We start from the raw sequence: 24,639 nt of genomic DNA, 5'->3' as shown, positions 1-24,639 counted from the left end.
CCGCGTGGCTCGGGGCTGCACCAACTACCTGGGGCCGTGTTTGCGCTCGGGTGCAGCCCAGCCCTTCCAGAACAGGGATCAGAGAGCGCCACAGTCCGCCCGCCGCGGCCGCTGTCTACTCACATGGGCGTGCTCTCCTCCGCGTGATGTCCTGGAGGGCGGACCACGGCAAAGCCGTTCTGTGCACGACGCCGGACAGGGCGGGGAGAAACAGGGAGGAAGAGAGGAAGAGGGTTCACGTCAGTGAGAACGTGAGCCCCGCCCACACCGCCGGCGGGCTCCGGCTGCGCGCGAGGGCACAGACTCGCACATCTGGGTCACGGACACGGGACGGGACCCAGGGCTGGCTGTCCGCACCTCAGCGACGCCTGGGGCCCTGCTTTGAAGAGGTCGTCTGGCCGTCACGGTTACTGGGTAAGACGTGGATTTGTCCCTGATGGTTTATCTTTGCTGGAGCTGCTTAGCTCAGGGACCTGGCAGGAGAGGACGGGCTCCCTGGGCCCCCTCTGCTCAACACCAGTGTCCCCAGGAAGCCACCTGACGGGAACCCTGGGTGCAGAGAAGGTGCAAGAGGCTCACCCCAGGGGCTCCAGCCTGGGTCCGGCCTTAATGGAAGCATCTCAGCTCCCGGGGTTGGGGGGGGGTGGGCATCGCAGAAACGAGCCACCCACTGCTTGGAAGCAGCAGCCCCCGCCCGAGTCACTGAGGCTTGGACGAGCCGTCTGTAAACCGCTCTGTAGCCTCAGCAACAAAAAAAGACTTAAATGGGCAGCTCGCGTCTGGCCAGCGGGAAGCTGTGGGGTCACGGCTGGAACAGCGCCCCCAGGGCTGGCGGGCCGGCAGCGATGACGGGGCTGGGGCGGCGGAGCTCAGCCTGCTGCAGGGACAGCTCCGGACGGACAGGGTGATGGACACACTGATGGGGCCCCCACCTCTGGCACTCTCGATGCCGCAGGACCAGACTGTCCCTGCACAGCAGTCCCGGGAGGGCAGGCTGCGACCCCTGGGGTCCCCGTGACCAGGGGGCCTGTTCTCCTAATCCTAACACTCGTTTTGCGTTTCTCACTGTGCTGACAGCCGTACCACGGTGCAGGGCGGTGCGGTGCCTGCCCGTGCCGGGGAGAGGTCGGCAGTGCCAGGAAAAGGGCACTCGGTGAGCGTCCCCACCACACATGTGCAAGTGGACAGGCTCCCAAGAACGTGTGACGATGCACTGACATTTATGGCTCTCCCTAAATCCCTGCCCCTGAACGCGCACCTCCTAACAGCTCGAGTGAGCAAAGGGGAGGGACGGGCAAGTGCACGTGGGGCCAGCCCACGGGCGGTGTGGTCAGGGGCAAGACTTGAGCCTTCGGGTGAGGACGAGAAGTTCGGCGGACGCGCACCCTGAGCTCCCCCCGCACTCGGAGGGCCTTCCTGGTGAGGTGCGTGCCGGTATGAACGGTCTCAAAAATCAGTGATGCCCTAGATACCGCGTTCCAGACTCGGTGGAGATGCTGGAGGATCTACATGACTCAAGGAGCCCGAGTTTCCAAACGAGGAGCACCCTGTGTTGCGGAGCCAGGTGTGGAGAGCGGCCCCGCTCAGCCTGCCACACCAGCGGGCTTCTGTGTGAGAAGGAAGGGCTCCCTGCCGCGGATTCGGGGTCCACGCGGCCACTAACCTTCGAGAAGCCGCACGCGTGGGACTGTGGTGGAGCCTCAGGGCAGAATCCCCACAATTACCCGAGAAAGCTGCGCACACGCGCGCCCTTTGCCCAGTTCTAGATCCGGTGTCAGGCCGGGTCCCTCTACGCGCTTCTGCCAAAGGGTCGCCAGAGACGAGGCAGCAGCGGGTCGGGGTCGGCGGCTCGTCTACTAAGACCTGGACGCCGCTATTACGTCCACGTTAACGAGCGTGTTTTTAAGAACCTTGGTCTTCATCTCCAGCGTGGCCCGTGGGGAGGACACCCTCGCACACGAGAGCTCCCGGGCCGTCCAACCACGGGGACAACCAACCCCGGGGGCCCCTGCACCGCCGCGTGTGTTACCAGCGTGGGCGACGCTGCCGTGGATCAGCAGGGACTCTCCCCAGGCACGTCCCCTGCTGCAGAGGGACCCCGGGGCGCTGAGCCCCACCCGCGCCCCCAGGAGAGCCCCGTTTCTGCAGGGTCCCCACCGACCTTCAGCTCCCCGGTGGCCACCTTGAAGACCAGCTCCACCACGCAGCCCACGGCCAGGCGCGCCGCCCCCGACGAGTGCACCTCGTTCCATATGGTGTCGCTGTCCACCTGTGGAGACAGGGGCCCTGCGTGAGGCTGAGGCGATGTCTCGGGGGCGTCACCCCTGTGCCCCACACCTGCGGGGGCCATGTGGGGGTCGGGGGGCTTGCGAGGCCTGTGGGCTCTGCCTCTGAAATCCTAGCCCGGAGCCGCTCGCCTCTTTTACTAATGATACGACACACACAACTCACATTTGGGCGTTTTTTTTTTTTTTTTTTTTTAAGATATGCCAACAATTTCTAAATAGGGAAAGAACCGTAGATGCAGCAGGGATGCGGCGTGTGCGACGTCAGCCCCTCCCGAGGTGCCACTGCTTTCCTCCGCTGCTCGGATGTGCTCAGGCTCAGGGCGACCGAGTCACCGTCACCAGGCTCCTTGCTGGTTAGGTTTCACCGCGAGCCCAGGGGAGCGACAGTAACGGCCGCCGGATGAGGCCTAAGGGTGGGAATCAGAGGTCTCTCCACAGGACGACTTGCCTTCGTGCAGGGTGGGAGCGGGGAGCCCTCCCTCGGGGCCACGCACCGCTCTGCCCGGGTCTCTGTTCCACCTCAAACAGGAAAACGTGTGTGGCACGAACACGTTCGGGTAACCTCTGCTTGTGTGCTGGTTTATCTGGTTACGTAGGCACGTTGGATCTTTTTTTTTTTTTTTTTCCTACAGCTCTGGCCAATGTGGGCATTAGAGAAGACCAAGAAATTTCGGCAGCCAGCCCTGCACGTCAGCTGGGACGGGATCGGAGGGACCAGATGGAGCACGCAGCCCCCGGTGCCAGGCCAGGGCATCTGGGCACCATCACGCTCACGCGCCCGCCCTCCGTGGGGATGCACGCAGCCTAGCGAAGGTTCTGAGGCGCTGGGCATCTGCAGCCCGGTCACCTGTAGCGCAGCGTCGGCCAAGCGTACGTGAGAGCCGCTGCTTCCCGTATCAACCTCCTCCGAGCACTGAATGCTTTGGGAGTCCAGGGACGGAGGCCGGGCAGCGGCACGCGGAGGTGCCCACCCAGGTCCCTCCAGGTGCGCCCAGGCCCCTGCCCACCTGACGGAGACACCGATCATTACGTGGGGCGGATGGATTTCCTGCAGTGAACTCTTGAAGCTTCATCTTCAAAGCAAGATGATTGAAAATACATTTATGAGGGGTTCAAGCCATTTCCGGAGGAGTGTTGCTCTGTGAGGGCCATTCTTTCCAATGACCAAACCTCTGTGTTCTTTAAATAGCTTCCAAATGTCCAGAGAGCGCTCTGCGCTTTGCCGACTCTCCGGCATTAATATTCAACTTTCAAAGGCCGGCTTCTGTGGTAAATAATACTGTGCTGCTCTTCGCGGAAGCGGCCGTTCAAACGGCACGGTCCCGGGCCAGCTCCTTCGGCCGCAGAGCCCACTCCCGAAAATCGAAGGGGACAGTCCCCGAGCGAGAGTGGCGGACGGAGCCCGGCAGCTCCTGCGCCTTCTGCGAGGGTGAGGATGTCCGGGGCAGGTGCGCCAGAGGCCGCTCCCCTGAGGACCGCTCGGATTAGTTCTCCCTAGGAGGTGCGGATTGGGGTCTTGTGCCTGAACCAGGGCCGGGAGGGAGGATGGACGGCGCTCCGCACGCTTCGCCAGGTCTCTGTGCGTGGGCACAAGAGGCCCCGTGATGTCCTGCCCAGAGTGAGGGACAGGGTGTGCGGCTGCCACTGTGCTCAGAGAGCCCAACGCGACCTCCCGCTGCTTCAGGGCCTGAGTCCTCCAGCGCCCCACGGGGACCAGACCGGCCTGGGATGGTTCCAGGAGCACCGGGCCCTGCCGAGGGGCAGGTGGTAGGACATTCACTGAGGCAGGAGTGGCAGCCACAGCAGAGAGCAGAAGGCCTGCTCCGCTTTCTTACGGGAACGACAGCAATGAGCCGAGGAAGACGTGGAGGACGCTTCCTGCAGGGATTTAAGGCTTGTGCTGGGGAAGGGGTGGCCAGTTGTGGGCACATCACGGCCCCAGGGAGCCATGCAGCTGGGGGCACAGCCCTAGGGCACCAAGAGCACTGAGGGCCAGCGAGGGGTGGAGGGGGATCCAGCCACACCAGGTCCCCTTGAGGGAAAATGGGATCATCAGGAGGTGAGCAAAGCACAAGTTGCTTTGAACAAAGGTTACGGGGGCTCAAAGCCTCTCCTGAGCACAGTTAAGGAGACAGGAGCTGGCGCATAACCTTAAAACACCATCACACACCCTAAATGTTAAGTCGGACTTTCAGGAGAGGCGCAGCAGCCTCCTCCTGCCTGCCCACGCTCCCACCCACACTCTGGCTCCTGAAGTCTCCTTTGCATTCCTGACCCCCGAGGGGTGGCCCCTGCACGGGTGACATGGAGCCCACACGAGCAACGTGATCCTGGCACAGCATCCAGAGAGAACCACCCCGGAACCCGCCACGGCTCACGCTCCCTCTCGCCCCACTTCGACCTGGTGGGATTGTGCACGGCTCCCGCTCTGGAGGCCTGCGTGCCTGGACGTGAAGGTGGGTGCTGGCCAGCCTGCAGGGGCTCGGTCTGGACGCACACTCGGGTGGGCCGGGGGGGCTGCCTGGCTCCAGGCCCCGGGCCCCGACTGCAGCTTTCATTTGCAAATTTTAAATCCTGCCTCGCACAGCACGCTGGCTGCAGGGCAGCCGAATCCAAGCCTTTTCAAGTCTGGCCAAAAATTTGCCCCGAATTAAGAGATTGCAGCCTACTTACAATACAAAATAAAATAACTCTAGGGGGCTTGGTGGTGGTATGAGTAAACGCCGTTTATTCTCTTTCTGACGGGATAATTTTCAAAGCAGCGAGTTTTGTAAAGACTCAGGAAGAAAACAATTTTGTTTCATTTCCATAACAGAATCCAGACCTCGAGCTTCACCCCGCGATCTGTAATTAGGCACACACTCTGCCGCCGCGCAGCTCCGGGCCGGGCGGCTTTGTGGTCCACGTGTCTGTCCGGCCTCGCTAGCGCCGGGGCCCGGAACCCCGAGGCCGCAGGTCCCCGGGACGACGCAGGGACTTGCCTTCAGGGCCCGGGGCCTGCTCTCGCCACACCCCGCCCCCATCCCAGGCGACAGGAGCCGGGGAGCTCGGGCTGCGGACACCTGACCTCCGCGGCATCAAGGACGGCGGCCGGCCAGACCGCGGGGTCCTTCCCGGCTCAGCATCCCCCCAGGGGCCGGGAGGGCCGCCTCTCCTCGTGTCTACCGGGCACGTTTCGGGCGGGCAGAGGGCACTTGCTCTACCGCGTGACGGAGGCACGGCCCGAGTCGAGCGGGCTCTTCCCCGCAGGTGAGGAGGGGCCAGCGACCCGCACACCAGAGGGCTCCCCGAGGCGGGCACGGGCGCCCGACGGCCTTCCCGGAGGAGGCGGCCCCAGCCCGGCCCCTGGGCCTCCGAACCACACGTGCTGCGCGGGGCAGCCCCGCCCGTCAGGCCCCGTTTATGGAAAACACCTGGCAGCAATTATCCACTCGGCGGAAAACAGGGCAGCGATGTCTGCGGCCACCGGGACCCGAGAACAAACAGGACATTATTTACACATTAAAGCAGTACTTACCCCGACACCACCGCAGGGCAGCCTGACAAACACCGACGTTAGCGAGCCTGCGGGGAGAAGGACAGCGGAGGTCAGGGGGGCAAGGTCACGGGCGCCCCGCCTGCACGGAGCCCAGGAGGGGGGCCTGGGAACAGGGCGCGAGCGGTGCCCGGCACTAGGGGGACACACACCATATCCATGCACCAAGGAGCAAAGTGGTTCCACAACGAGTCACCGTGTGGCCCGGGCTGCGTGGCGACAGCTCCCGTGCAGTGATGCGGATGCGGACGTCTGCAGGAGCAGCCAGTGCTCTGGGGTGTGGGGGGCACCCGGGGGGGGGCTCCTTCCAGCCTGAGCTCACGGGCATCACACACGACCACAACCACAAGGGCTGTGTCCCGAGCTAATCTCGCTGTTGACAGCCCGACCCGCTTCTCAGTGAGCTTCCCTGCGGCCCTCAGGCTCCCAGGTTCTGGGCTCTGGCCGCCCTCCCCTGTGGGAAACGGCGATAGGCCCCGAATTCAACACCTGCGGTGCGCCCTTTAGACGCGGAGGGATCTCGTGGGGACGTGAACAGCCACAGCCCCCTCCCCATTTATAGATGGCCCCGGTCCAGGTGGACGGCCCGAAACCCTGTGGGAGCTGCCCTTCGAGGCCTGCCCCGGCCCGACACAGGCGAGCGCCCTCCCCCACGGGCTCAGGACCCGGTGACAAAGCAGCGACTGTCCTCTTCCTCAGTGTGACCCAGGGCTGGCTGGCCACCAGCATAAGACTCATGTGTTCCAAGGGAGAGGCACCCCTCCAGGTGTAAGGCCTCGGATCCACGTGGTGCCGTCCCTCCAGGAGCTGACCCGGCTCCACGGGTGCCGTCCCTCCAGGAGCTGACCCGGCTCCACGGGTGCCGTCCCTCCAGGAGCTGACCCGGATCCACGGGGTGCTCTCCCTGCAGGAGCTGACCCGGCTCCACGGGTGCCGTCCCTCCAGGAGCTGACTCGGATCCACGGGTGCCATCCCTCCAGGAGCTGACCCGACTCCACGGGGTGCTCTCCCTCCAGGAGCTGGCCCGGCTCCACGGGTGCCATCCCTCCAGGAGCTGACCCCAGGACAGCCTCTGTCTGCTGCCCCTCCCCCCTTACACCCAGGCCCCCGGCCCCCCTGCCCTTCTCAGCAGGTTCCAGCCTCAGACTCCACCCTCCAGGCCCGGCTGAGCTGTGCCCACGGAGGGTAGGCCCACTCCCGACACCTCCTGCCCGACCCAGAACGGCTGCTCCTGTGCGATGCTCAGGGATCACATGACTGGCACCACGGACGAGAACAGGTGTCAGGTCAGGGACCCGGCCTGCGCCCACCGCACCCTGACTCCCAGTGTGGACCACACCGGGCACCCAGCCACCCAGGGCCTTTCACGCCCCAGGCTCTGGCCGCCCGCACCCTCCTGCTGCTCCCGGGATGCTCACGCTCACCTCGGGCCACGGCGCCCACCGGGGCCAGCCCTCCCCTGCTGCCCCTGCAAGGCCTGGATGCGGGTCCCGCCCCAGACCTGCTTCTCCCTGCGCCCCCGCCAAGACCCCCAGTGCCATGTCTCGCTCAGGGCCACTGCCTGGATCCGAGGCCCTGCTGCCTCGTCGCCTTCCCGACGGCCCCGTGAGGTGGGGGCTGGTCTGCCCTCCCCGTGCTCACTGCTAGCCCACAGCCGGCAACTGGCAGACCTGTGAGTGGGTGGGGGCCGGGCCTGCCAGGAGGCGGTGGGATGCCCGGGAGGGTGGCTCCCGAGGGCTTGCTCGGCCTGAACCGCGACCCTCTGCAGGACCACCAGGTGGGGCGGGGGGAGCAGGCTGGGGCAGGAGAGGCGGAGACGCAAGCCCGTGACGGGCCTGCTTTGCCGCGTGTCCCCCCGACTAGTGGCCCAGGCCATGGAGCGGCTCCCGGCGGGGGCAGTGGCAGCCCAGCCTTCAAGATGCCCGTGGCCCTGGGCGGCCCCTGGGGCTGGAGCGGCCTCACGACGGCTTCTCCCACCACGGCCGCTTCCAAGCAGGAACGTGGCGCTGGGCGGTGGAAGGGCTTTGTCCCAGATAACTCACGGGTCTGTGCGTGTGACTGTTCACACGTGTGTGCCCGGGGCCTCTAGACACTGGATTTCTGTTTTTGAAACGAGAGTCAATCCTGTCAATGCCGAAAACACAACTCCCCGACGTGTTCTGACTCGGCTCATCATCCAGCCATCCGAGGTCGAGATGGCTCGCGAGCGTCCCGGGTGGGCGGTGAGGCTCTGCGCAGGGAGGCCCTTCTAGAAGCTGCTGCTCAGGCGCACGGCCACTCGGTGCAGCTCATCTCCGCCCGGACCGAGCCTCTGCTCGCCCGTGACCCCCTCTGGCCCTGTGGTTTGGGGCCACCATCCCCTAGGTGAGGCCACAGCCGTCCAGGCGGAGGTGGCGGCTGGTGGAGGGCCCCATTTTCCCGTCACGGCGGCTGTGGAGAGAGGCCCTGGGAGGCCCGCGGGTGTGGGGCAGGCCTGGCGTTCCTCCGGCGTGACCGCCGCTCCTCTCTCGGCCCTTCCCGAGCCCTGCCAGGCTCCCCTTCAGCTGCCGCCGTCGGGAGGCACCCGGACCTCGGGGAACGTCGAGGGCTCGGGCGCACACCTCGGGCGTCCGCGGCCCCGTCTGCAGGGCGCCGCTACCTCGGTGACCACGCAGGGCTTCCTGCACACGCCTTAGAAATTGGGGGATTCCATACACCGAGGGCGGGAGCTCACACCGTAGTGCTCAGGTGCCCAGTCGGTTACGTGAGCGACCCCTGAGGTCACCGCCAACTTGACTACGTCTGGACCAGTCGGACTGTCGTCGGGACTCCTGGCTCGGACAATTACCACAAGTTTAAAAACCAGTCTCAAGGGGAGAAAGGGAACTGGGTAGGTGTCCTCGTAGCCATGAGAATGGGTCTAAAACAGTGTTTAGCAGAAAAGAAAAGGAAACAGGACTTCGGCTCTCACCGCTGCTCGCTACACGCACTCCCGACGTGCGCCTGGCAACACAAGAGTGAACACGAAATGGTCAGAGGACTGCATCAGGGCGCGTCCGGGCGGGGGAGGCAGGTGTGAGGACGGCGACGCACACCTCAGCAGAGGCCGGAGAGCACAGGGGGCCTGGGGGCACCGGTGATGTGGGCCCGAGCTGAGGGGGGGCAGCCCCACCGGTGACCGCGGCCCAGGAGCGGCCGAGGAAGGGTCCACGCGGGGAAGGCTCCAGGCCCTGCTGGCGACGCCCGCCCCTCTCTCGCCCAAAGGCCCCACATGCGCCTCGTCCCTCCCTTCTCGTCATCTGTCCCCCGACTCTGAAACCAGCTCAGGGACCTAGTGCAGCCGCCTGCTGGTGCGCTCCAGCCCTCCACCCCGGCTCGGGCGCAGGTCACCCTCCCCCCGTCCATCGTCTCCAGTTCAGGGCACGCAGGTGCCAAAGGCCTGGTGGTGATGGCCGTGGGGCGGCCACGGAGCCGCACAGCCTGCTGGACCACAGCCCACGCCGCAGCCTCTGTGACGGCCGGTGCTGCTGACTGAGGCCGTCTGGCCAGCTCCCGGTGACCCCCGAGGCCAGGGGGTTGCGGCTTCTGGGCCTTGGCAGCCCTGACGACATCATGGGGCCCGCGGGCTCCGCTCCCGCGCTGGAGGACAGTGCTCAGGCCGCCGAGGTGCCGCCCTGGGAGGAGCAGTGTTTCCCGGGGATCCCGCAGGACCCTGGGGACCGGGCCGACCTGCCCATCATGCCTGCTGGCCTACACGCGGCCTCCTTGCTCAGCTCCTCCCGCTGTCCGCGTCCTCGGAGGTTCCTTTCTGAACCTCTGGCTGGCCCCAGCCGAGGCCCTGCCCTCTGGGCGCAGCTGGCACCCATCTCGTTCCTGGACATTTGCTGCTGGGTTCCCACGGCCCCGTCCTGGGAGCTGGCGGCTCAGATCTCCCGCCCTCTGCACACGTCCTGCTCCGTGACCACCGGGGTGAGGCCTCTGGGTGTCCCTGACGCCCTCACAGCTGCCTTTCGGGGGACAATCCGCAGTCCACACCATAAACACCCCGTGACTCGAGGGACAGAGTGCACCAGCACGCGCTTCTCCACGGGGAGCTGGGACGGGTCCCCTGCCCCCGGCCCGCGGTCCCCACGCTTCTCCCTATGGTTTCACCCCCTACATTTACGCTAAAACACAAGGGCCGGGCTTTGAAAAACCCAGGAGCAAGAACAAATCTTGCCGCGTAAGCAGAGGACAAAAGAGCCTCGGTGAGGTGATGGGTCCCATGACGGGCAGGCTGGAGGGGGTCTCCGGGTCACACCCTGGACGGGCTACGGACCAGACCCGCACGTGGCCAGGGGGGTGGCTCTGGAGTCCTTCTGAGCCCACTAGGTCGCAGCCCCACATCCGGGGATGGATATCTTGGGTGGCAGAAACGAGCTCCCACCAGTGCAGGCAGCAGGGCCTGAACGGGGTAAGAGGAAGCCCCAGGGGACCCTGGCCCCGGCCCACTGGTGGGTTCTCGGCCACACTGCTCCAGGCTGGTCCGGATGCTTCTATGTGGGGAACACGGCCAGCTCCTGGGCCCGCCCCTCCACCCCACGGGGCGGGCTGGGCGAGACTCACGCGTGACGTCCCGACACCTGGTGTGACGGTGTAACTAGGTGGGCTTGAGGCAGTCAGGTCATGGGGTGGTGCCCTCGTGATGGGTCAGCGCCTTACAAAGGTGACCCCACCAGGGTCCCTGCCCTCGGCCCCCGGGGTGGACGCAGCGGGGCCTATAGTCTGAAGAGCCCTCGCCCGCTGCGTGGCCCCAGACCCCAGACCTCCAGCCTTCCAGGACTGTGAGCTGTGGACGGTCACGGCAGCCGGAACAGACGGGGCAGGCCTGGCTCTCCTGCCCGCGGCCCAGCGTCCACCCCGGCAGCCTGGAGGGGGATGTGTGCAGGTGCCTCTGCTCCTGCTCCTGCTCCTGGTCACCCTTGCTGGCCGGGTCAAGGCCTCGGGCTGGGACAAGTCTGTGCCCAGAACTGGCGAGGCGGCACTGTCATGGGGCGTTGGCCCCCGAGTGTGGCAACCCCCCCCCTCCCCGGTTCCATGACTGTCCCTGCTGCTCCCCAGAGGGTCTGGGCGGCCACGGCGCCCGTGGCTCCGGGGCTGGCTCATGATTGCTCCAAGACGCCCTCCTGCTCCCCTGTGGCGAGCCCCCGGAGCCCCCGCAGCCAGCCCGCTCCCTGGAGCCCTTACTCTTCCTCCCGCGAGTGTCTGGTGTGACTTACGTCTCCAGCGTTCTGGGCTCTTCCTTCCTTGCTGCTCTGGTCCACACGACACGGACGTGCTACGTCCTCCTTAAGGGCACTGAGGGTGCTCTGGTTTTCCTTCGTGTCCCCACCTCTCCCAGAAGCCTGCCCCCGAGCTGCCCTGTTTCACACTCAATCTCCCCATGAAGCGCTCGCGTCCCAGGTGCAGGTAATCCTCGGTCACCTGTTCTCAGACGGAGGCCCTAAGGGGCATGGGGAGATCCCGCACACGGTGGGCTATGAACTGTGGGCTCCCTGCCTGGTGTCCCCGTGTCGGCTTCCTTGGGGCTGGTCACCTCGCAGGAGGGGTCTCAGGTCTGCACGGGGCAGGGTCAGCATGCGGGGTGGCGGGAGGCGGGCAGGCGCTGTGCCCGTTCTGCTCCCGACGTTCATCCCAGCCAGGGAGCCCTGTGCCCTCTGCAGGCCCGGGGGTTGGCGGGCGTGGGAGGGCGGGCGTCTCGGGCCTCGGGCCCAGCCCCTGCTCTGACCACTCCACACCGTCCGCCCCAGGCCCAGGGTCTCCGTGGTGGCCGACCCCGCAGTCGGTGGTCTCTGTCCCCAGCGCTGGAGGACACTTCCTGGCACCTGCCGTGCCCCTGCTCTCCGGCCTCCGGGCTCTCCTGCCGCGGGGCCCTCTCCCATCTCCCACAGCCAGTTTTCACGTCTTCTGGAAGCCTGGCTACCACTGGGTGGGGGCGGGGGCTCAGGAAGCAGCAAGGCTGCCACCGCGGGCGGGACACATGGGTTTCCTCCCAGCTGTCTGCTCCCCGCTCTCCAGACAAAGGCCACGTCAACCCCGTCCGGGGGCCGGTGCCTCCAGGATTTCCCGCACAGAAGATGCGCAGAAGGTGCGCTCCTTAGGGGTGAGGGCGTGAGCGCGTGGAGGAGCGAGTGCACGCACACACACGTGGACGAACGGGGCGCCCTGCAGTGCGATCCGCCCAGGATGGCACGAGCACCAGCCCTGGTGACACCGGAAAAGCCACCTGCCGTGTCGGTGCCGGTGGCCGGGAAGCCGGGGTGAGAAGTGCCCTGGGAGGGCCGCGAGCAGGTGGGGCCGGCGCCCAGGAGCCCCCCCCTCGGCTGCAGATGCCCGAGTCCCCGCCAGCGCAGAGGCCCAGACCCTGCCCAGGCTGCCCCCCTGCCCCCGACAGCATGCTCAGGGCAGGTGCATGAGTACCCCCACCCACTGGCCTCTGGTATGGACGCCATTCTAGAACATTCCGCAAATCCAGTGGTTGTCACACTTTCTACACCACGTGCCCGACACAGACGTGGAGCCAGCCGCCCCCCCAGCCCCCAGCTCGGTACCTGGTGCAGGCGCCGCGCACAGGGCTGTCCCTGCCGCCACCGCCGCTGCCACCACCGCAGGGCCGGGGCCAAGGGGCGGGACCAGCAGGCGCAGGGCGGTAAAGGTAAAGAAGGCCTTGAAATACCTAGAAGTTTCTTACTGTCCAGTTTCTGCCTGTTGAGGGGGTTTGTGCCGTAGAGCAGGGTGTGCGCCTCCGAATGCACGGTCTGCAGCTCCTCCAGCGTGGCCTTCCGTCCGCGGATGCACTGTGGGGACAGAGGAAGAGGGGCTCACGTCTCCCCCGGGGCCGGAGGGCCGGCCTGCCCCAGCGATCATTCCTAGCACACCAGCCCCCCAAGGAAACCGACGAATTTTTTATCTACACGGGCACAAAATTATCTGGTTCCTGCAAAACAGAAAGTAAACAGCACCCAACACGTTTAGAAATATTTAAAAAATGTTTTGGAGGGTTCACGCTTTAATTATAACTTTGAAGAACAGATTTAGACAGAAAATTCCAGCCTTCAACGCTTTAACCTTCCGTCACCCAAATGATTTGGCATCAAATTGCTACTTTGCCTTCCAGCTGCTGGGGTCTGCGCTTCGGGTGGGGGCTGCACCCGGTGGGAGCCGTGCAGGGTCCCCCCCCGCACACCCAGCCCCGCAGGCCGCCGAGCCCCCCGCATCAGCCCCTCGCGGGGATCCGCGCTGGGCCTGAAGTCAGCTGCTCCAGCTCCGAGTCCGCGTCCGCCCAGTTTCCTTTGCTCTGGAGACTCCTCCCGTGGAAGCTGCAGGTTCTTTTCGCATTTCCCCAGGAACTAACATGAACTCCACCCGTTAGTGGGGCTCTGCTCATTCAACCTCTAAAGGGGAAGGTGCTTTACGCAGCGAGGGGAAAGCCAGCGCCTCATGCACCGTGGCCCTGAGGGCCGCAGCCCCACGCCGGGCGTCTACGGACCCTGGAGGCCGCGGTGCTGGTGGCCCAGGGGCTGCTCTCGCCCCCACCACCTGGGCCACAACGGCTCACGGTGACAGCTTCCCAAGGACGCCCGAGGTCAGCGCCCCTGCACCTCGAGGACACCCGGCTCTGCGCCCCTGACGTCACCACGTGGAAGCTGCGTGCTTCACCCAGGCCTCTTCCCAACTGTCCTGCCAACTCAGGTCTGACCCCACGACCAGCACACCCCTCGCCTCCTTGGATCTCCTGGGCCCTCTGCTCGGGAGTGGTGGCACTTCCTGCTTCGGGGCCAAAGTGGGGCAGAGGGACTGGGGGTCCCACGCTCCCCAGGTGTTCAGAGGGGTCGGGGGTCTCACTCCCCAGGTGCTCAGAGGGGTCGGGGGTCTCACTCCCCAGGTGTTCAGAGGGGTCGGGGGTCCCACTCCGCAGGTGCTCAGAGGGCCCGGGGTCCCACTCCCCAGGTGTCTGCTCCACTGTCTCGGTCGGTGTCCGGCCTCCTAAGAAGCTCCCTGAGAGGCCCCTGGACTGAGGAGAGGCCTCAGGGACCAAGAGCCCGTCCCGGGACGAGGTCCCCTGGGGAGGCAGGAGGGCGGGGAGACCTCCTCCTCGGGTGTCCGCCAGGGCAATGCTGCCCCCCAGTGGTGCAGCCTCAGGTCAGGCCCCCAAACAGGCCTTGTCCTGCACTCCTCCCCCGGGGGGGGGGGGGTCCTGTCCTCCAGGAGGCCCCGGGGCAGGAGGCAGGACCAGCTTTGCTGCCCCGCCCCTTCGAAATCACTGTACAACCAGTGAAGGGGGCTCGCCCGAACCGAGTGACCTAAATTCCCAAACATCCCACTTCTGGAGCAGGTGGACGCACGGGGGGCTCTGCGGCCCCCACCGCCCCGGACGTGCCTGCGCAGGGACTGGTGGCCCGGGGCTGGGACAGGTGGGAGGGAGCGGTCCTCACCTGCGCGGCGCTGGCTTTCCTGGGTCACCGTGGGGCACCCCACGCCCATCCCCGCCCCCGTGGTGGCCTGGCTCGCCTGTGGGGCAGGTGGGGCTGCCGTCGGCCCCCCGTCCACAGAGCCCGGAGTGCAAGGGTCCTTGTGGTGGCCGCACACCCGGGCAAAGGGCAGTCGGGCTGCTCCGGGGAAACGCGGCCCCCACCCCCAAGGACACAGGAAGCTCAGGACGTGGCTCAGTGGGGCCTCCCGTCCCCTGGGGCCGGGGCTCTGCTGCCGCTCTCCTGCCGCCGGGACGGGGCAGCAGCGGCAGGGGGCAGAGGCTCGGCCCTCGTCTGAGAACAACGGGGCACCAGCACCCCCGGGCAGCAGGGAGATGGCCGGCCGCCCAGAACCTTCTCACTGGACGGGCAGGTGCAGGGTGTGGGCCGAGCCCAGCCGGACTCCGCGTCCCACGGTCCCTGTTGCCGCCCTGCAGCAACACCACTCCTGGGGGAGCCCTCCAAGCCCCGAGGCCCCTGCACCCTCCAAGCAGCTTTTGGAAATACTCAAGTAAGAGAACTTTCAACAAAAAGCCAACAGGGCAGATTTCCCTCGTGGCCTCCAGAAAGTGCCCTGGGGACTGAGGCCGGAGGCCGGCCTGGCCGCGCGGCCCAGGTGCCAACGGGCAGCATGGCCTAGAGGGGCTTCTCCAGGGACTCGACCAGAAGGAAAACAAGCAGCCGTGGGGTTCAGCAAGTGGTGGGCGAGGGCGGGGACAGGATGTAATGGGGGGAGCAGGGGGGCAGGAGGATGGGGGACAGGATGGGGGACTGCATGGGGGACTGGATGGGAGGGGGCAGGAGGACGGGGGACAGGATGGGGGCAGGAGGATGGGGGGAGAAGGATGGGGGACAGGATGGGGGGACTGGATGGGAGGGGGGCAGGACAGGGGAGCAGGATAGGGGGCAGAAGGACAGGAGGATGGAGGATGGGGGACAAGACGGAGTGGGGCAGGATAGGGGGACAGGATGGAGGGGGGCAGGAGGACGCAGGGACAGGACAGAGGTGAGCTTCCCTGAAGGGAGGACCTGGGTGTGGGGAAAGCAGCTCCCCGGGCAGGTGCCCCTGGTGGAACTACTCACAGCCACCCACCCCCGCCCCCCGCCTGGGCCCCGCTTACCTCACACTTGCCCCGGAGCCCCGTCTCCTGCAGCCGAGACCAGATGCTCTGGATCCTGCCGGCGTGCTCGGGGTGGCTGTTGGTGTTCCCGCAGGTACACTGGTGCTTCAGCATCAGGGTGTCGTACACGAGGCCTGGACAACGGGGGGGCCCAGCCACGGTCAGGGGGGCTGTCGAGGGTCCCCGGCAGCCACCCACCACCCACCCGGGACGCTGCCTGGCTGGGGCCCACCACCGCGTCCTGGTGGGGGACAGCGGCCAACGGCGTCCCGTCCACCAGGACGATGTGTCAGACAGATCCATGTTCCCCAGAGGCCAAGGGCGGCCAAGAGATGGAGGCCGAGGCAGGCGTCCTGCTCACGGCAGGTGCCGGGGGTCCCCGCTGGGGGAGCAAGGCAAGGAGAACGACCCGGGAAGCCGCCACCCGCACTCCCCAAGCTGCACGGCCCCCGCGTCGCAGGGCCATGCTGTCTTCCCAAATTAAGAGCTTTAGCCCCAAATCCAAGTCCATCCTATCAGGGAGTGGAACCCACGAAGCAGCGCTGCTGCTGATCTGAGTCTCCTGCAAGGTTCTGGGGTCAGAACCAAGAGAGACCCTGGAACCTTAGAAACTTCCAGGGCAGTCAGGACACCTGCGTGACACGTGCACGAACAGGCCAGCACCAGGGTGTTCAAAGGGACGTAACCGAGTCCAGAACCCGTGCTAAGTCCCCGTCTGCAGCGGGCCTGGGGGTGGGGATCAGGACCAGGGACCCGGGGCAACGGGGACGCCCCCAGGCAGGGTCGCCCAGCCCAGGCTCTGCGGCAGGGGGAAATGGGGAGGCTCCTGCAGGGGTGAGGCAGTGAGGACAGCCCCACCCCGAAGGCGAGAGCCCGGGTGCCTGGGCCGGCCTCACCCTGGGGCCTGAGACCCTTGAGCCCCCCGGGCCGTGTGGGCCCCGCACGAAGGGCCGATGAGGAAGGACGAGCTCACTGTCCTGCGGCCCACGGACAGGCAGCCGCCCAGCCCGCCAGCTTGTCTCCGGAGGGAACATTCTCCGGCAAAGGCAAGGTGGGCTCTGGGCCAAGGGAGACGGCGGCATCAAGAAGCGGGAGGTGGGAAGGGGGCCTCAGTGACCGATGCATCTGGTCCCCCGGCCGGGCCCAGGCCAGGTGTGGGCCACAGGTGCTCAGCGCCGGACCCCCAGCCCCTAGCCCCTGCGCATACCTGTGGTGAACCCTGTCTGGGGGCCGCACCCCACCCCCAGCCCCCTGGCCCCAGCCCCTGCGCATACCTGTGGTGAACCTCGGTTTGGTGGGCGGCTCCTGCACGGACATGGGGAAGGTGGCAGACGCCGGGGAGGACTGCGCCCGCGACAGAGGCCGGTGGCCGCCAAAGGACACGGGGATGCCAGCGGCCTCCATGGACGCCTGGTAGTTTCTCAGCTGGTGGATCCGCTGCTGTTCCAGAAGGAGGGCTTGCTGGGGAGGGGAGACGCGGGGTTTGGGTGCTGCCAGGAAACCGCGGCTCGCGTCCAGCAACCCACGTGCCTGACCGTTGGCTCTCGTGGGCGCGCAGCCCCGGGCTCGGCAGCCCACGGAGCCCCCGCCTGCAGGCAGCCCCCGGCCGGCCCGCCCAGGAGGAGCTGCTCCACATGCCAGACACGTGCGTGGGAGCCCATCCCGGAGTGGGAACGCGGACTCCACGGCTGGGTCCCCGCCTCTCCCCCCGCGCCCCCACCCGAGGGCAGCAAGACGCTGGCTGAGTGAGCAACACACGTTGGTCGGGTTCCAGCCGCGCCTCTCTGAGGGGGACCCAGATGGACGGTCCCCAGGACCTTCACCCCCTCAACAAAAATCGGCAGAGCAAAAAGGATGCAACTTCGTGAAAAACTCCTTTTCACAAAATGTGTGTTTCTATGACAAGAGTTGGTTTTGGTAAGAGCGCGACACCGCCCGGACCCCAAACAGGCAGTTTAGCAACTAAGGGAGCTCCGGCGCGGCCGGGCAGGTGGGCGCTGGGCGGGGACAGCCGCTGCCCCACGCAGGCCCGCGCACCCTCTGACCAGCGCCGGGCCACGAGCCAGGCCGAGGCTTCAGGGACGGATCTCACATGCGGGGCCCTGCAGGGAGGCAGGTGCGCAGCGGCCGTGCGGCCCCCGAGGGACACGGGGCCTCCCTGCTCACCCGCCCGACTTCCCCGCCTCCATGGTGCAGCAGGAAGGGGCAGGGAGGGAGAGAACCCAACAGGTGCCCGCGCCCCCACGGGCCCGGCTCCAGGCATCTGGAGCCCCGAGAGCCCTGCCCCCGACGCTGGTCACCGAACGCTGGAGGCCTCGACTGGCGCCAGCTGCCACACGAGCCACCAGGCGCCCCGAGGCCGCTCTGCTCACTAGTATTCCTGGATGCGGAGAACAAGCGTCCCTAAGGGACGTCCTGGGTCTGAGCAGCGTAAGGATCGTTTTCTAAATAAAGGCCGAGCGCTCCATCACCCGCGAGACCCCAGCCCTGAACGCTGCGGGGAGCACGGTCCGCCCCCCCGCAGGCTTCCCGGTCGCGCTCCGGTGCTGAGGCTGCGGCCCCACAGCGGTCCGGGACGGCCAGGCCCGCCGGGGCCCGATGTGCACCCAGCAACGGCAGCACTTCCCCCGACACGAGCTCCCGCGCTCCGGTCCTGGGGGAGCAGAGGTGGGCGCCCGGCGGGCCGGACCGTGGCCCAGACGTCAGAGCCCGAGCAGCTCGGACGAGGAACAGGAGTCGGCAAGCACCGGCCGCCCGCAGCACCCCGCCCCGGCCTGCCGTCAGGAGCAAGCAGCCTCCCTGCGGCCTCCCTGCGGCCTCCAACACGGGGCCTCCGACTCCCGGGCTGGCCGTGCTGGGTCTCGCGGACACGCAGTTTTCCTTTTCGTTATAAATTGATAAGTCATCAGATTTATTCACGCGTCACCTGTGAGTTTGGTTAACACGTGTCAGTGTCTGGGACTGGGTCCGCGTGTCACGGTTCTTCCGGCTCTTTTATGACATCGGTCACCACGGCCTCTGGGGCCGTAAAGGCCCTGCCTGCCTTCCCGATCAACGAAGACATCGACGTGCCTCCTCCTACCCTTCACGCCGCCGCCCAGTCCCACTGACCCTCGGTGGTGCCTGCATTTACGTCAGCTCACGGCGCGCACGAGACCGTTACCTGTAGGGACTCAGGCGGGCGGGCGTCCGGCTGGAATACGGGCGCACAGATGCCCACGGCGGGCGAGGGCCAGGGGAAGGGAAGAGGCCGCTCGGTGCCCATGCCTGCCAGCCCCAGGACGCTGCCCCTGGGGGCCCGTGGGACCAAGGCCCGGCCTCCTGGCCTCTCCCCCCGCCGCCCCGGGCAGCCCGGTCACCTGTCTGAAGAGCAGCTCCTGCTCCGTGGGCTGGCGCTGGCCCGGCTCCACCTCCCGCGGGGGCTCCGCCTCCTCGTCGTCGCTCTCGATGGGCTCCTGCTTCACCTGCACCCCGGCCAGGGCGTGCGCCTCCTTCTGCCCCGACAGCCGGTCCAGGTAGGGCTCCTCCAGGAGGGCCTGGTGCTCGCGAAGCTCCTCCTCCGTCTCCTCGGGGTGGCTCTCGGGCTGCCGGGCTGGCTCGTTCTGCTTGGGGATAATCTACAAGGCAGAGGTGAGGGGTGAGGGTGACGGACACGACAGGACAGAGAAGGGGCGTCACGAGCTGCACAGCTCCGAGCAAGGGCGCAGCACCCCGAGGGATGCTGGCAATCCCGAGCTAAGGCCTGCGGGCACCGTTCACGAGCCCACGACCTGGGCGCAGGGCACCATCTGCCCGGGAAGGCGACGGGCCGGCGTGGGGAGCGCATCTGTTGGGCACCCGTGTGCCCAGTGCATGGAGGTTGCAGGTGTGGAGCTGGGGCTGCACCCGGGGAGCAGCCTGTGGCTTTGAGCAAATGCGACGCTCTCCAGAGCCCGGACGTGGGTCTCCGTGGAGGAGCCGCAGGGCCGTGGAGAATGGTCTCCCGCCACATTCTGCGTAGCGCCCGGTGGCGCCCTCTCCTTCCTCTTGTGCATCGGCCCGGGCTGGGAGTGCGGGTCCCCCCAGAGGCCTGACCCTCAGTGGGCGCCGCGGGATGGCGAGAGCCCAGGGGCAGGGGGGCAGGGCTGGCGGAACAGGGACCTGCCAGGCTCCCTCTCTGGCCTTCCCAGCTGCCTGGGAGGAGGGCGTCTGCCTAGAGGCCTCCAGGCCCCTCCAGGGACTCAGGACACTCGGGGCTTCCACGAGGGCGGCCGGCCCAGGAAGGATTCCCGGCCCCGCTGTCCCGGGAGCTCTGGGCAGGGGCAGGGGCACCTGAGCTGCCACCATCTCCCTGGAGCTCAGCCTCCAGGCCGCGGTACAGAGGGAGTCGGGGCAGCCATGGCCACAGCAGCGGCCTCCCCGTGACGCAGGGCGCACAGCTGCGGGGCTGTGGCTCAGCGGTGACCAGGCGCCCGTGGGCTCAGGCTGCTTGGGCCGTGGCCACCCGCAGAGGCCTGTCGCTGCCTCGGAAACGCACTTGTGCCGGGGGCTGGTTGCACCACGGCACTGGCTCGGGGCAAGGCTCCCGCGGGCAAGCGCAGCTGCCAACCCGCCGAGCAGCCCGGCTCTCCGTCCTCCAACGCCCTTAGGACCTCAGGCGCATTCCCTGAAGGGCAGCCTGCAGCTGGGGCCAGAACAGAGACCACTGGCCGGGCTCGTGGTCAGACCACCCCAAGGTCTCGGGTTCAACACTGAGAAGGTTGGGGTACACGGCCGAGCCTGGGCGCCTCGGGGCTGAAGCACGGTGTGGGGTCAGCGGCGGGCAGGACCGCGGCCCCAGAAAGCCACCCTCTGGTGGCAGGCATCCTCCAGAAAGCTCCCCCGCCTGGCAAAGCCCCACCAAACACCGCTGCACGTGAGGCTCGGGCACAGACGACCCATGGAGCACCGGGGGTTGCTCCAGCTCGGGCCACAGCCGGAGAGCACAGCCAGGCCTGCATCTGTCCCTCCTGCTCGCAGAGACTCCTGGGCCCGGGCTGGGGGTCCCTTGGCTAGGGACCTGGGGCAACCCGAAGCGGCCGCACGGGGCTGCTCTGCCTAAGGGGACGTCGGGGCCGCGGCCGTGCCAGGAGGCCAGGGGAGGGCCAGCCGCACACCGTGAGGGGAATGGCTGCGATGCCCAGTGCGCCCCGAGCAGGGTGGCCGGGTGGGCGGCCTCAGAGGTACCCAGGGCTGGGCGCCCTGCTGTCGGGTGGCGAGCCCGTTGGGATCTCGTTCCCCCAACGAAGGGCGGAAGCACTGGTGCCAGACGGCACTAGGTAACGTCGTGGGCTCCCCGAGATCCCCGCAGCACGCCGTGCAAACACTCCCATCAGCTGTCGTTCAGTCTCGCCATCAATCATGTAACAGGATCCCGAGAGATGACCCAGTTTCTAAATCCTCCTTTGCAAGAACACGCCAGGAACGAACAGGTGTTTCCCGTCTTCCTGATGCCTCCCACCCTCTCAGTCGGAGAGTGACACACGGAAACGAGGGAGCCACAGTCGGCGCCGGGAGGGTGGACACTCGGGGCCTCCGACACTGGGAGTGAACAGACTGGGGGTCCCCGTGTGGCCCCCGGGGAGCACGTGCCTTTGCTGTCCAGGTGAGGGCGGGGGGCGGGGGGGCAGCCCGGCTCCATGGGGGCCTTGGCCGGGCCTGTGCCAGGGCCTGGCTCCTGCCGCGTGTCCCCCGCCACCCTGCAGTGGGGGCACCACCCTAGGCTCGCTCGGGCCGCCGCCAGCCACCATCGTCAAGGCACTACGCACGGCTGCTCTTTGCTGCTCCAAACAGCCCCGTGGGTGGCTCTCGGGACGGCGCGGGTGCGCACAGCCCCCAGCACCGTAGGCCACCGGGCGGGCACGTGCAGGTACCAGGGGCGTGCAGAAGGTGCCCTCGGGGCTCCGTGTCATCGTAGGGGGCTCTCGGGCCTGCTCACAGGAGTGAGTACCCCCAGGGCCCGAGGAGGCCCCACAAGCCGAGACGCCCACCCCCGGCCCCTGGCCTGTGTTCCGGCTGCACACGTCGTTCCCCGTCCCGCCACGCGTGCCGCAGCCTGGGCTCCACGGCTCCTCTCCCGGCCCCGGGCTCCCTGGAGCTCCGCCAGCGGCCGCCGCGCCCGCACACCCACCTTGTTCATGTGCAGCTGCTGCTGGAAGTGCTGCTTGTGCTTCTCCAGGAACTGCTGGTGCTGCTGCTGGATCACCAGGTGCTGCAGGGCCGGCGCGTTCTGGGGCAGCGGCGCCGACTGGGTGCGCCCCAGCGGGCGGTGCTGCCGCAGCTTGTGCATGGACGGGGACACGCGGTCCGCACCCACCAGAGGCTGCGCGTGCAGGGGCAGCGCGCCCAGGCCTGAAAGACAGCGGGCTGAGGGTAACACGGGGGCAGACGGCGGGGGGCCGGGCCGTCGGGGACCCCTGAGAGCTGCCGTGCCCCTGCCCCTCCCCACAGCCCCGGGCGCCCACCGTCACGAGCTGTGAGCCTGAGCTGCGAGCACGGGCTTCGGGGAGCAGGGCCGCCGTGTGCAGGCGGCTCTCCCGACACCCAGGCCCCTGCCAGCAGCGGGCACTTCCGAGTGACATGCCCCGAGCCACTGCCCACCCACCAGGGGCCCCATGTCACCCCCAGACACCCTGGGCCCTAGAGACGCGCTTCCAGGGCTTGTTTTGGCCTGAGCAGCACCACAGGCGGCCGGAGTGGCTCGTGTCACACCGAGACCCGCCGCGGAGGCCCCGCTGGCCTGGTGTGTCCCGGAAGGCCCTGGAGATGGCCCTTCCCTGCTGAGCCGGAAACCACGTTGTGAGGGAACAAAACGGCCTCAGGATCAGATCTTTTAAGGGTCTTTTCAAGCGGTGACGTCACAAAGACGGCATCAATGTGCGTGAAAATCCTGAGGCGTCTCGTCGAGACCCTCTACTGGTTCCTGCGAAGGTTCTGCCCACACCTACCTGCCCGCCAGCTGCCTGCCTACCTGCCCGCACCTACCCGCCAGCTGCCCACCTACCTGTCCACCTACCTGCCTGCCTACCTGCCCATCTACCTGCCCATGCCTACCTGCCTGTCAGCTGCCCACCTACCTGCCCGTCTACCTGCCCACCAGCTGCCTCAAGCACCTGCGCCTGGACTGAAGGTTTAGGAATCTGTATGGATACGTGGTCCTGTTTTAATGTGATCTGAATCTTATTTTAAAAGGCCACCTCTTCAGAGACTCGGGATGTCCAACATCTTTTCTTCTGCAAGTTTTTTATCCATCTGCAGTTTTACTTTTGCAAACTGTGGGTTTAGGCAGTTTATCGTTTTCCTGTGGTTTTATGGACGAAAGGGTGGACTAAACCTGCTCCCGCGTGCCTGCTGCCCTGGCGGCCTCAGGTGGATGGACACACACGGACAAGGCTCAGGGGGAGGACCCAGGTCACGTCTGCCTGGGATGAGCACGTGACCCGAGAGCACGGCCCCCAGAGCTGCCGGAAGAGGCCCCGATGGGCGGGTGCCCCTGCCCGTGTCCCCCCGGGGAGCCCTGTGGTCTCAATCTGTCCCTTGTACCTTCACGGGTGCTGAGTTCTAAATTTTGCACGCAGACAGCAAGAGCACACCCACAGACAAGATCCAAGCCTTATGAAACTCCCTCACTAGCCTTCTGACAAGTCGGTCACCTCTGTCCCTGGAACTGCCATCACCCGTCCAGCCCACTGTTTTCTGCAAACAGAAATCATCTTAACTCTGCTTGGCTTCTAGATTAAGGTTAGTAACACAGAAGACTGGCTCATTCCCGATCAGGTCTCCTAAAATATTTAAAAAAACAAAACACAAAGCACATCCCTAAGAAGGGGTTTTGGGATTCTTGCCGTTGACCTAGGTGTCACGAGGGTGAACGCGCGGAAGGCCGCCACGCGAAGCTGCGTTTACGGAATCAGAGGGGCCGCGGCTTGGTGGTGGATGTTTCTCCGGCCTCAGTGGGCACCGGGAAGGAAGTAAAGCATGTGACGGAGCAGCAGAGCCGCGCCGGGTAAGCTGGACGGCCCCATGTTCCACAGAGAAGCTTCTCTGGGCTCCAGGGCAGGAACCCGACTCCACAGAGGTCCACTTTCCGCTTCCAGGGCTGGCAACGGAGCAGGAACAGGCGGCTCCGATGGCCCCGCGTGACCGTGAGCCTGGGTCTGGTGGCGCCTGCTGCCTCCCCTACGACGAGAGGCTCCCCCCAAGCAGAGGGCTGCCTTCACGCGGGGTGGACGTGCCCTGAAGACACAGGCCGCCATCCCCGTGGAGACAGGGCAGATGCTGGGAGGACCCTGCTCTGGTCCACCTCACCCACCCCCAATTTCACTATGGGCCTCGTGGGGTGTAAAGTGCAGGGGGCCGTCGCCCTTGGGGCCTGGTCGCATTGCAGGAAACTGAATGTCCTAACCTGTGAGTAGCAAAGCCCTTACCGGCCAGGTTCCTTCCCACTGACCCCTTAGGTCATGAACAGGGATCTCTGACGACAGACCATCATGTAGTTCTTGGTATCTATCGACTTTTATGTGTAAAACCACACTACGGTGGGATTGAATTTTGTCCCAGGTGACCGCTGCCTGCAGGGGCCCGGGGTGTCCAGCTGGGCGCGGTGTGGGGGCAGATGCTGACCTGCGGCTCCTGGGCCCTGCTCCGGACAGCAGGCCGCGTGGGGCCTCTTTCCCTGAGCACCCGGCCGGCTGGGAGCTCACCCGAGGGTCTGCTCTTCCCGCCCACCGCCCTGGCACAAGTCCCTTTGGGGTCCAGGACAGGGACACCTTTCAGGACGTGCTACACTCAGCTCTAACTGGTGAGTTTGCAAACGAAGGCCCCACTTAGACGCGCCCCACCAGACGCGGGGGCGAAGAGGCAAGGAAGGTGCAGACTCAGGCTGCCCTGGTGATCTGGGCCGTTCTGAGGCGCTGGCCTTTGCGCTGGCCTTCACGCTGTGGGGTTCTGGTTAAGGTGAATTCACACTGGAGGAGCCCTCTTGGCCTGCATCCTTAGAAATCCATTTCATGCACTGCACGGCCCTACCGGCCACGGGGAAAGCCTTAACGACCCTTCAAAAGACAGTAGGCCGGGCAAGACTTGGGTCTAAGCCGCGGCTTGCAATCCAGGCTGCACACGAGCAGACCCGAGCACCACAAGGACGTCCGGGTGTGGAGGGGCCTGCGTGGACCAGTCGGTCTGCTGGA

General features: G+C 66.4%; 1 protein-coding gene across 10 annotated transcripts in view; it reads right to left on the bottom strand.

Moving 5' to 3' along the window:
* Positions 1-24,639, bottom strand: part of HDAC4 (histone deacetylase 4) — a 263,985-nt gene that overhangs the window by 23,241 nt on the left and 216,105 nt on the right. For 9 of the 10 annotated variants that reach the window (XM_072719004.1, XM_072719003.1, XM_072719005.1 and 6 more), the window contains 8 exons: positions 21,582-21,802; positions 18,793-19,050; positions 16,708-16,894; positions 15,434-15,567; positions 12,518-12,638; positions 5,806-5,852; positions 2,162-2,269; positions 124-179 (listed from right to left, as the gene is read on the bottom strand). In XM_072719004.1, coding sequence (XP_072575105.1) covers positions 124-179; positions 2,162-2,269; positions 5,806-5,852; positions 12,518-12,638; positions 15,434-15,567; positions 16,708-16,894; positions 18,793-19,050; positions 21,582-21,802 — 1,132 coding nt within the window. The remainder of the gene's footprint in view (positions 1-123; positions 180-2,161; positions 2,270-5,805; positions 5,853-12,517; positions 12,639-15,433; positions 15,568-16,707; positions 16,895-18,792; positions 19,051-21,581; positions 21,803-24,639) is intronic. The other variant, XM_072719000.1, reaches the window with a different exon arrangement.

The sequence above is a fragment of the Vulpes vulpes genome, chromosome 9, assembly GCF_048418805.1.
Source record: "Vulpes vulpes isolate BD-2025 chromosome 9, VulVul3, whole genome shotgun sequence".
In the NCBI taxonomy this organism is placed as follows: Eukaryota; Metazoa; Chordata; class Mammalia; order Carnivora; family Canidae; genus Vulpes; species Vulpes vulpes.
The sequence above is the reverse complement of the archived record's forward strand: the minus strand, read 5'-3'. Positions and strand labels throughout refer to the sequence as shown.